The 12,352-nt window shown below is 35.5% G+C and overlaps 1 protein-coding gene across 1 annotated transcript; it reads left to right on the forward strand.

Moving 5' to 3' along the window:
* Positions 1 to 228: 228 nt before the first annotated feature.
* Positions 229 to 4,665, forward strand: LOC132737630 (alpha-1,3-mannosyl-glycoprotein 4-beta-N-acetylglucosaminyltransferase C-like). The gene is made up of 3 exons (XM_060724964.1): positions 229 to 609; positions 1,327 to 1,579; positions 2,811 to 4,665. The coding sequence occupies exons 1-3, from the start codon at positions 348 to 350 to the stop codon at positions 3,820 to 3,822; spliced, it is 1,527 nt and encodes a 508-aa protein (XP_060580947.1). The 5' UTR covers positions 229 to 347; the 3' UTR covers positions 3,823 to 4,665.
* The last annotated feature ends 7,687 nt before the right edge of the window (positions 4,666 to 12,352 follow it).

The following is a 12,352-nucleotide window of genomic DNA, read 5'->3' on the forward strand; positions in this document are numbered from 1 at the left end:
AAAGAGGTCAAAGGTAAAGGTCGCTGGTGCCTAAAATATCAGAATGGTTTCCGCTCATTATCTTAAAAACTATTTATCACAGATGCTTCATATTTCACATATTGATTGGTCATATGTAGTAGATGACCTCTATTGATTTTGAGGTCACTAATGGAAAAGGTCAAGGTCACAAGTCTTCATAGTTCACATATTATTTAGTCATTATAGGGGTCACTAGTTCAAAGGTGAAAGTCTTTATATTTCACATATTGTTTGGTTATAACTAGGTCATTTTTTCCATAACTGAACACTTCCATGTACCAATTTATGGCAAGTTTCTATAACAAAATTACCAATAGTGTGAGTAAATGGCTAGAAAGAGGGGCATATGTGTCGTTGGAAATAGTTTTAGAAAATTATCTTTTTCATTCAAGCTTTTGATATTCTTGCAGTATTTTCAAGGAAACGAATCTTCGGCCAGTTTTGTGACCAGATCGTTAAATGACAGTCTTTCAGACGAGGTTTACCTGAAGCTCACGAGGGTCTCTGTTACTAAGAATAGTAACATTTTTCAGAGTACTTGCTCCAGTCATGTTCGTTTACTGCGTGGATTTCAACGTGAAACGAAAGGTTTTTTATTATTATTTATTTTCATTTTGAATGTATGTGCAACATCTAGGTAGGCCTATATGCCTTTATTCGATAAGGGCCTTAATTTTGTTTAAATACTGTAAAATCAGTCTTTAATTGCACATAATGTACATTTACTGTGTGCAATTCAAGACTGAGTTTGCAGTATTTATCACCATATTTCTACTGCTTTACTATTGCAGTTAGGTGAATTTTTGCATATTTTCACCCTTTTTTTTGTTATCTAAGTACAATGAAGATTGCAAGTGCCGTATGTGTAATTTTTCATTTTGTTCACTTCACAATACATGTATTTACCTTTACATATATTTTCAAAATTTTCATGAAAATAAGCATGAATCTGCAAGCGTGCTGCTTTAAAATGGACGGGTAGGGGAAACATTTTATTCATATTCCAAACATTTTGGGTTTAAATTATCAATAGGAACATTTTTTCATAGGAAATTAATGACAGATTACTTACAGCCCTTCCAGTGTTAGAAAAAAGTCTCCCCTGTAAATTTTATTAAAAATTTGCATACAAGAATTTTAAGTCATTCAACTCGATTATAATATCGTTTTTGTCACTTCCTTATAGTGTCCATTAGTGTGGACATATCTTAACATGTTTTGATGTCTTCCATACTATTACCGTCACAAAAATATCGAAATTGTTCGTGTTGAAAATGAGACATTCAGAGTGATTGTACATTACAGGTTATGTCACCTTAGGACTTAGCACTGTGCCGCGAGATGGCGCTTATTATCTCCCCCAAATGTTGGCGTCGCTTATATCAAAGATAACTGAGGAAGACAAGAAGGACATCGTAATTGTGATATTTCTTGGCTCGCACAAGAAGCAGTGGGTTAATATGACATTGAGTATGATAGATGATAAATTTGCAGACAGCGTTACTGCTGGAATCATCCAAGTTGTTCAACCAGAACAAAAAATTTATCCCGATTTTAAGTAAGTATTGCAACGACTTTATGAATGTTCTTCCCTGATTATATTGTTTGCAGCATCTACTCCCACGTCGTCATCATCGTCACTTTCCCCTCCCTCCTCTCCACATCATCATAATTATTATCATCATAATCATCCTCAATTTTATCATCGTCGGCTGCGTTAGCATCGTCATCGTCGGCACCATAGTCCTTATCGTCGTCGGTATCAAAATCATTGATGATTAGATTAAAATAACATATTGATCCTTTGCACTTTATTATCTTAAGCTTCGGCCTCACTTACATCCCGGCAGAGCCCCTGTAGACGTCCGGTGTGATCCGGGAACAACCGGGGTACATTTTTAACCCTGCCGACAACGTCCGGGATAATCCGGGAACATCCGACATTCGACCCCGGATGGAATAAAATATTTAATATCGTCGGGGTGATCCGGGAAGATATAGCTCTGCCGTGAACGACCAGGGTTACACCGGGGAAGCACCGTAGCTCTGCCGGCACAAACCGGGTATGATATAGCCGGTAGAGCTACGGATGAGCCCCGGTGAATGCCGGCAGAGCCCGGAGGATAACGATGGAGCTACGACTAATCAGGTAGATCCATAACAAAGCCCGGTTCGTTTCAAAAGAATCACGGCAATTTACGATGATTGCACTTGTTAGTATAAAAAAAACTTTCCCCATTTCCCTTCTGTCCAGTCTTTGCATAAGGATTATTCAGAAAATCATCATGAATTACTTATTAAATAGGAGAAAATATTTAAAATTGACACAAATGGAGTTACATCAAAACGTCATCATTTTCGCACGTTTACAATCCACCGGGGGGTTGTGGGCTCTGCTGGGCTGTGCCTGGATTGACCGGGGCTCTGCCAGCGTCATCCGGGAACAGGCATGAACCGTAGCTTCACCTGGGGTCTGCCTGGATGGTCCGAAGCATATCCTGGCAGTTGGGAATTATCGTAGTACTGCCGGGGTAAGCGTGGCCGCAACAATAATTTTACCCCGGATCATCCCAGTAACTTACCGGGTTGGTCCTGGGCTCTGCCGGGAGTAAGTGAGACCGCAGCTTTACTATGGAGGCTGAAATGCGTCATTAAAATTATTACTTATAGACACAAATGGGCGATTACTCTCTTATTGAAAGACACATTATCGTTTAATGATAATCTCCCCTGATCGTCATTTATTATACGAATTAACAGTATTTTATTTTGTTGTGTTTTTTTTTCAGAACTATAACAAAAAGAAATTACAATGACTCTCTTAGCCGAGTTTATTGGCGAACTAAACAGAACATTGACTATGCATATCTGTTCGCGTATTGCGACCAACTATCAAAGTATTACATGCATATTGAAGACGACATCACAACAGCAAATGATTTCATGAAAGAAATAAGAACGTTTGTATCAAAAATGGAGAAGTCAAAAGAAACATGGTTTTTATTGGAGTTCAGCACTTTGGGATTTATTGGAAAATTGTTCCGATCCAGCGATTTGTGTACTATGAAAGATTATTTCCTGTTATTTAAAGACGAGAAACCATGTGACTTGTTAATAAATAACCTTAAAAGTATCAAAACCCAAGTCAAGCAATTCAAAAGTCCTAAATCGCTGTTTCAGCATTTTGGATTGTCATCTTCGCTGAAAGGAAAAATTCAAAAATTAAGAGACAAAAATTTTAAAGACGGTCCTTCTCTACAAGCCCATGGGAGAAACATCGGTCGCATTCCAAACCTTAAAAAGTCGCTCAATGTTGATGCTGACGATTTAGCAATTAATTATAAGTCAACAAAAGTTTTGAATCCGCAAGCGGAAGTACAGACGTCAATGGAGAGCCACGGGTCATTTAGTGCAGTAAGGCCGTACAACGTAAACATGAATGGTTTCTTTTGGGCAAAAACTCCAAATACTAGTGATTTTTATAGGATAGTCTTTGACAGTCCGGTAAATATTACAGGAATACAAATAAAAACAGGTCATCCAACGCGAAAAGTGGACAGGCTTGAAAATGCAATAGTAAAAGTAGGCTATTTTAGCGAGAAAGATAAATGCAAAAATAGCATGATTTTAGGCAGTGTTAAAGAAGGACAGTTTGAAATGACTAGACAGAAACCTCTTTTACAGATAAGTTGTTTAGAGATATTTGTAACAAGGCCACAGAGTGCCTGGATGATTCTTTATGAAGTAAGTGTTCGTACGACAGAAACGGACAAAGAAAACAAAACAATGATCAAGCAGTGAACAGAAAGAGAGTTAAATTAAAGATATATTAGTACATGTAGAAATGAATTTAAGATATGACGTCATCATTATGCAAATTAGGCCCCTTTGCTGTAAAATAAGTTGATTTTATCAAAAGTGTAACAATGTATCGTTGCGCAAAATTGTAATGTAATATCAAATACATATAGCTAGTAATGAAAACTAGCAATTTGCAAGTGGAAATCTAGTAGATTTGCTATAGTAATGTACTTTGCAGAGAAAACTTAATTCATTCTGATAATGCCGTCCTTTCGGAATTTTATTTTTTTGCATTTATTTTCCACGATTGAAGTTTGAAAAAAAAATAATAAAAACAGCAAAACCCACAAGAAGAGATACATGTCTACAACGGAAGTGATTCGAGGGTTGGTATGGTTTTAGAGTGAAGGGAGAGAGAAAATGAACCCAAACACAGACAACGGGCCCAATTACTGAAGACAATCAACCAAGTCTAACACGTTTTTATTCAGTTTATTATGAATAGAGCGTTGCTAGCAGTGCACATTCTCAAGTTGTTTTATTCATATGCACAGTTTTTCACAGCTTTACCATATAACCATATTGGTGTTTTTATTATTATTATTTATTATTATTATTTTATGTGCTATTTCATTCTTTTATCCGTATAAGGTTTACAACCTAGTTATGTGTTAACATTTTTTAGAATTTAAACATTTGGGAGAAACCTTTTCATTGTTTATCATTTTCAATAACATGTTATTTTAAAAATTCTCATTTGATTGTTTTAAATATGGTACACATATTTTAACAAAATTAAACTAATGTTAAATATTGCCGCTACATTGTTCATTGAATTTAATTTTTTTGTTAATGGAATTAAAATTCTGAAAGGAAATGTTGTTATTTTTGTGTCTTCTATTGATGAACCCCAGGCGAGCTAGGTCAACATTTTTCTCGCCTGACCCGATCTTTCACTCGCAAATGCGAGCGGGCGAGTCTGATTTATCCCCTATATTTCTGTTCACTTCAGGTAGAATTGAATGAACGTACAGACAGGTACACTATAAAATATTAGTAACAATGTATTTCAGTTTAAAAATATTAAGCGAGCTTACTTAGAAGCAAGAATCAAACTAACGGTGACGATTATTACGCCCTTCAATTCTATTTCAAAGAATACATAGTGTCCCTGACCTGTCCAATTCTAATTATCAGATTAGTGGATACAATAAGAATTTCACCACAACATTATTTGTTAACAAAAGAGCACATGTCAATGTTTGTGGTTAAATCTATTGTTATTCAAATAAAAGGTCAGAGTTTCAATATATATATATATATATATATATATATAAACACCCGAGACACTGCGCAGAACACAAAGTATATACAGCGTGATGACTAAACATGTACATGATCTGGTAATGGGTCAATATAATCCACTAGATTAACTACTACATGTATTATTTGCTAAAAACACTTAATACGACTGTATTAGTAGCTAGAACAGGTTGCTAGCATATTTATGTCATGCTGTAATTCAATCAATTTAAAAGCTATACAGATTGATATAGTTTGTACACTTCAGTCTATATTTTTGAACAAAGAAGGGTTAGATTGATGAAATAATGCCTCAAAGTTTATACGTACGTTTACATTCCATAAAATCACCGCCATTGTTGTCCTAATCATCACGTGACTTGCAAGAATCTAGGTTCGAATACCTTTGCATGACCCGTGAGGCCGTGACCCAAATGGTGAACGGAAAAAGGGATCGAGAGAAAGAACACTTTGCATATTTAGCCCCGCCTATAAATTAAGCAAATTTGACAAAGTTTGAACCCTCGCAGTGACCTTGACTTAAGTCATAGAAACCAGAGTCTTTCAGAGCGGACACGACCACCACTATCTATATCTATATAACATAAAAATGACAAAGTTTGAACCTCCACAGTGACCTTGTCCTTAGTTCTAGAAACCCGAGTCTTGTTTGCGACACACCATATATCTATGGTTATTTAATATGTGAAAGAAAAATTAAAATCCTTTCATGCATACTGAAGTTTAAGAGCGGACAGGACCACCACCTTCTATATTTACATGTTCATAACAAAAAAACTGACAAAAGCTTGAACCCTCACAGTGACCTTAACCTTGGTCCAAGAAAACTAGGTCTTCCTCGCGACACACCATACATCTATTATTATTTCATATGTGAAAGAGAAATTGAAATCCTTTCATGCATACTGAAGTTTCTGAGCGGACAGGACCATCACCTTCTATATTTATATAACATAAAAATGACAAAGTTTGAACCTCAACAGTGACCTTGACCTAAGTTGTAGTTCACGACACACCATACATCTATGGTTATTTCATATGTGAAAGAAAACATAGAATCCTTTCATTCATACTGAAGTTTCAGGGCGATCATTACCACCACCTTTTATATTTATATAACATAAAAATTTAAAATGACAAAGTTTGAACCCCAAGAGTGACCTTAACCTTAGTCCAAGAACCCCAGGTCTTTTTTGCAACACAACATACATTTATGGTTATTTCATACTGAAGTTTCAGAGCGGACACGACCACCACCTTCTATATTTATATAACACAAAAGATGACAAAGTTTGAACCCCCACAGTGGCCTTGACCTTAGTCGTAGGAACCCGAGTCTTAATCGCGATACACCATACATCTATTGTTATTTCATATGTAAAAGAAAATTAAAATCCTTTCATGCATACTGAAGTTTTAGAACTGACACGACCACCACCATCTTTATTAATATAACATAAAAAATGACAAAGTTTGAAACTCCACAGTGACCTTGACCTTAGTTCTAGAAACCCGAGTCTTGTTCGCGACACACCATACATCTATGGTTATTTCATATGCGAAAAAAATACAATCCTTCCATGCATATTGAAGTTTCAGAGCGGACATTACCACCACCATCTATATTTATATAACATAAAAATGACAAAGTTTGAACCTCCACAGTGAGCTCGACATTGATCTTAGTGATAGAAACCCGAGTCATGTTCGCGACACACCATATATCTATAGTTATTTCATATATGAAAGAAAAATTAAAATCCTTTCATGCATACTGAAGTTTCAGAACGGACACGACCACCACTGTCTATATTTATAAAGCGGGACGGACGGACGTTCTCACAGGACAGTAATTATGTGGCTACTCTATTGTCCTCTCTATTGTTCTTTTTAGCCACACAAAAGAAAATAGCCACATAAAAGCATTACGGAATGAATGACATCAAAGAGAAAGAACAGTTACCTATTGTCCCTCTAGCCACATAATTACTCTCCTGTGAGTGCGGACTGACAGACAGACGGACGGTTCGTTTTTAATATGCTACCCTTCGGGTGCATAAACATGGAAACAGGCTTTAAAGACTTCGGGACATACAATCGAACCTTTATATTTTCATTCCTATGCCTAATAATTTAATCAGCAAATGAACCTATGTGAGGATATCAAGTAAGATGACTCAAGGGTCATCTGAATGTACATACAATGTATACTTATTTTCATTATAGATATATGAGGAATCACAATATAAGACCAAGAGATCATCTTCATGAACATACACTCTAGTTTTGATAGAAGATGTATGAGAGGTTAATGTACGATAAGCAGGGAATCATCTAGATGTACAACACGAGTTGTGATGAAACATATATGAAGGGTCATCTGGTCTTTTAGATGTATAAACACTGTAGTTTTTAAAGAAGAACATATATGAGGGATTAGCTAAAATGACAAGAGGATCATTTAGATGTACATATACTCTTTTTTTATCATGGAACAAATATAAGCTAGGGGATCACGTAAGATGACCAGTGGATCATCTAAATGTACATAATTATACTATAGTTTTCATTGAACAGAAATGAGGGGATCAAGTAAGATTACAAGGGGATCATGTAGATGTTCATACATGTATACTCTTTTGCATTATGAACAGATATGAGGGGATCATGTAAAATGACCAGGGGATTATCTAGATGTACACATACTAGTACTATAGTTTTCATTCAACCGAAATAAGGGGATCTCGTAAGATTACAAGGGGATCGTATAGATGTACCTACTCTTTTTCATTTCGGAACAGATATGATGGGATCACGTAAGATGACCAGTGGATCATCTAAAAGTACATAATTATACTATAGTTTTCATTGAACAGAAATAAGGAGATCACGTAAGATTACAAGGGAATCATCAGTGTACATATACTCTTTCATTATGGAACAGATATGAGGGGATCACGTAAAACGACCAGTGGATCATCAAGATGTACACATACTAGTACTATGACCTATACTGTGTCGATGTGACGTAAAACCCAATCAAACAAACAAAACATACAAGCACTATAGTTTTCATTTATTATAGATGTACCTACTCTTTTTCATTTCGGAACAGATATGATGGGATCACGTAAAATGACTAGGGGATCATCTAGATGTCCATACATGTATACTCTTTTGCATTATGGAACAGATATGACGGGATCACGTAAAATGAAAAGGGGGTCATCTAGATGTATATATTCTACAGTTTTCATTGAACAGAAATAAGGGGGTCACGTAAGATGACAAGAGGATCATCTAGATGTACATACATGTATACTCTTTTGCATTATGAACAAATATGACGGGATCACGTAAAATGACCAGAGGATCGTCTAGATGTACATAAACTACAGTTTTCATTGAACAGAAATAAGGGGATCACGTAAGATTACAAGGGGAGCATGAAGATGTTCATACTCTTTTTCATACTGAACAGATATGATAGGATCACGTAAAATGACGAGGGGATCATCTAGATGTACATAATTAAACTATAGTTTTCATTGAACAGAAATAAGGGGATCAAGTAAGATGGCCAGGGGATCATCTAGATGTACATACATGTATACTCTTTTGCATTATGAACAGATATGATGGGATCACGTAAAATGACCAGGGGATCATCTAGATGTACAAAATTATACTTTAGTTTTCATTGAACAGAAATAAGGGGATCACGTAAGATGGCCAGGGGATCATCTAGATGTACATACATGTATACTCTTTTGCATTATGAACAAATATGAGGGGATCAGGTAAAATGACCAGAGGATCATCTAGATGTACATAAACTACAGTTTTCATTGAACAGAAATAAGGGGATCACGTAAGATTACAAGGGGAGCATGAAGATGTTCATACTCTTTTTCATACTGAACAGATATGATGAGATCACGTAAAATGACCAGTGGATCATCTAGATGTACATAATTATACTATAGTTTTCATTGAACAGAAATAAGGGGATCACGTAAGATGGCCAGGGGATCATCTAGATGTACATACATGTATACTCTTTTGCTTTATGAACAAATATGAGGGGATCATGTAAAATGACCAGTGGATCATCTAGATGTACATATACTATAGTTTTCTTTGAACAGAAATAAGGGGATCACGTAAGATTACAAGGGGATCATGAAGATGTACATACATGTATACTCTTTTGCATTATGAACAGATATGATGGGATCACGTAAAATGACCAGTGGATCATCTAGATGTACATAAACTATAGTTTTTATTGAACAGAAATAATAAGAATACGTACTCGTTTTCATATTGGAACAGATATGATGGGATCACGTAAAATGACCAGGGGATCATCTAGATGTACACATACTTTAGTTTTCATTTAACAGAAATAAGAGGATCATGTGTGATTACAAGGGGATCCCATAGATGTACGTACTCTTTTTCATTTTGGAACAGATATGACGGGATCACGTAAAATGACTAGGGTATCATCTAGATGTATATATTCTATAGTTTTCATTGAACAGAAATAAGGGGGTTACGTAAGGTGACAAGGGAATCATCAAGATGTACATATACTTTTTTTTCATTCTGGAACAGATATAACGGGATCACGTAAAATGACCAGGGGATCATCTAGATGTAAAGAATTATAATATAGTTTTCATTGAAAAGAAATAAGGGGGTCACGTAAGATGACCAGGGGATCATCTAGATGTACATACATGTATACTCTTTTGCATTATGAACAGATATTAGGGGATCATGTAAAACGACCAGGGGATTATCTAGATGTACACATACTATAGTTTACATATAACAGTTATAAGGGGATCTCGTAATATTACAAGGGTATCCTAATCCTATAGATGTACGTACTCTTTTTCATTTTGGAACAGATGTGATGGGATCACGTAAAATGACTAGGGGATCATCTAGATGTATATATTCTACAGTTTTCATTGAACAGAAATAAGGGGGTCACGTAAGATGAAAAGAGGAACGTTTAGATGTACATACATGTATACCCTTTTGCATTATGGAACAGATATGACGGGATCACGTAAAATGACAAGGGGGTCATCTTAATGTACATATACTATAGTTGTCATTGAATAGAAATAAGGGGATCACGTAATATTACAAGGGAATCATCAGTGTACACATATAATCTTTCATTATGGAACAGATATGAGGGGATCATGTTAAATGACCAGGGGGTCATCTTAATGTACATATACTATAGTTTTCATTGAATAGAAATAAGGGGATCACGTAAGATTACAAGGGGATCATGAATATGTTCATACTCATTTTTCATTCTGGAACAGATATGATGGAATCACGTAAAATGATCAGGGGATCATCTAGATGTACATATACTATAGTTTTCATTGAACAGAAATAAGGGGATCAGTTAAGATATACATATATACATGTACTTTTTTCATTTTGGAACAGATATTAGGGGATCACGTAAAATGACAAGGGGATTATCTAGATACATATACACAATTTTCGTTGAACATGTATAAGAGATCACATGAGATGACAAGGGGAACATGTTGATTGACAAATATTCTATATATTTGTTAAATATATAAGAGGATTACGTTAGATGACCAGGGGTCTTTGAGATGCTAGAATTTCCAAACTTGAAGTCGCGCGAGATTTCATTTGAAAGCAGACTCCATATTGGTAAACATGAATTGATTCAAAATTGATTAATTTATCAAATGGTATATTTTATTTGACCTAAATTTGATTAATAAGGGTGATTTTAATAGGTTTGTATGTACTGCACACGAACTGCCAAAATCCTGGTAGCCTTTGCAAATAGGGTTGACCCATAACTTTACTGTGGCACAACGTCAAAATATAAGCGACTTATAAGTTTATGGAAGCCAGAACTAATATGTTAGTTATTAGTTAAGTTTTATAACGAAAAAACAAAACAAAAGAAAAAAACACACACAGTGATTGAAACACATCCAGCTAGGGGTGGTGGAAATAATTTTCTTAATTATTCCTTTTTAACCTTCAAAACAAAACGTTGCGCCGGATGGAATGATAAATCGATATACTGTGCAGTTTAAACATGTCTCGATTTTTTTAAAATCACAAATGTTTACTTTAAACTATATTTTGTTACTTAATACCCCGTGTTATTTGATCGCGGCATTTGTGACCTAAACAGTCACGTAATTAGGATAAAGTAGGTAAAATACGGAAACGTTAAAGGGCCTCCATTAGTACAATAATGAGATGTTAGACGACACATTTTTTTCTTCTTTTCCATCTACTGTAATAACAAAATGCTTGCTTTCAATTATTTATCATTTAAATTGCATTTTGTTAAATTGTACATTGCTTGTATTTGTATTCCAAATAGAAAAACTTTCTACAATGATCGATAATTTTTGGCCGGGTTGCACAGGTGAATGTGCTGCGGCGGGCAAGCGAGCGGGCGGCGAAAATATTTTCGTGACAGTTTTCTCAGCAATTATTAATCACAGCCTGTTGATATTTAGTATACAGCATTGACATATTGTCCCATACCGTGGAACTTGATATCAGGTATGTCGCTCATCCACTTCCTGTTAACATGGTTAATCGACTAAGTTAAATTTTAGACATACATGTAATTGGTCAATGGTAGGAAATATTCGTAACAGTTTTCTCAGTAACTACTTGTCACAGCCTCTTGATATATGGCATACAGCATTAACACATGGGGTTCGATTTCAGATTTGTCGCTTTTCCAGTTCCTGTGTACCTTTCAACATGATTGGTCAATGGTAGGAAATTTTCGTAACAGTTTCAACAGTAGCTACTTATCACAGCCTCTTGAAATTTGGCATGCATACAGCATTGACACGTCGTCCCATACTTTGGGATTCTATTTCAGATCTGTCGCTCATCTACTTCCTGTTAACCGATTTAGTTAAATTTTTGACATAAATGGGCAATGGTAGGAAATTTTCGTAACAGTTGTCTCAGCAACTACTAATCATTTGGTATATAGCATGGACACGTTGTCCAATACTGTGGGATTCTTTTTCAGGTTTGTCGCTCATCCACTTCCTGTTTACCAATTTAGTTTTTTTTTACATATATGGGCAATGGTAGGAAATTTTCATAACAGTTTTCTCAGCAATTAATATACAGCATTGACATATGATCCCAT

Source organism: Ruditapes philippinarum, unplaced genomic scaffold (assembly GCF_026571515.1).
Source record: "Ruditapes philippinarum isolate M1 unplaced genomic scaffold, ASM2657151v2 ctg2063_1_1_1_1, whole genome shotgun sequence".
Classification (NCBI taxonomy): Eukaryota; Metazoa; Mollusca; class Bivalvia; order Venerida; family Veneridae; genus Ruditapes; species Ruditapes philippinarum.

What these genes read in the sequence shown, in the direction of transcription:
- LOC132737630 (XM_060724964.1), top strand. Translation starts at nt 348, where the DNA reads ATGGCTAGAAAGAGGGGCATATGTGTCGTTGGAAATAGTTTTAGAAAA. An exon ending in ATTTCAACGTGAAACGAAAG is followed by an intron (nt 610 to 1,326) that starts GTTTTTTATTAT and finishes TGTACATTACAG; the next exon opens with GTTATGTCACCTTAGGACTT. An exon ending in AAAATTTATCCCGATTTTAA is followed by an intron (nt 1,580 to 2,810) that starts GTAAGTATTGCA and finishes TTTTTTTTTCAG; the next exon opens with AACTATAACAAAAAGAAATT.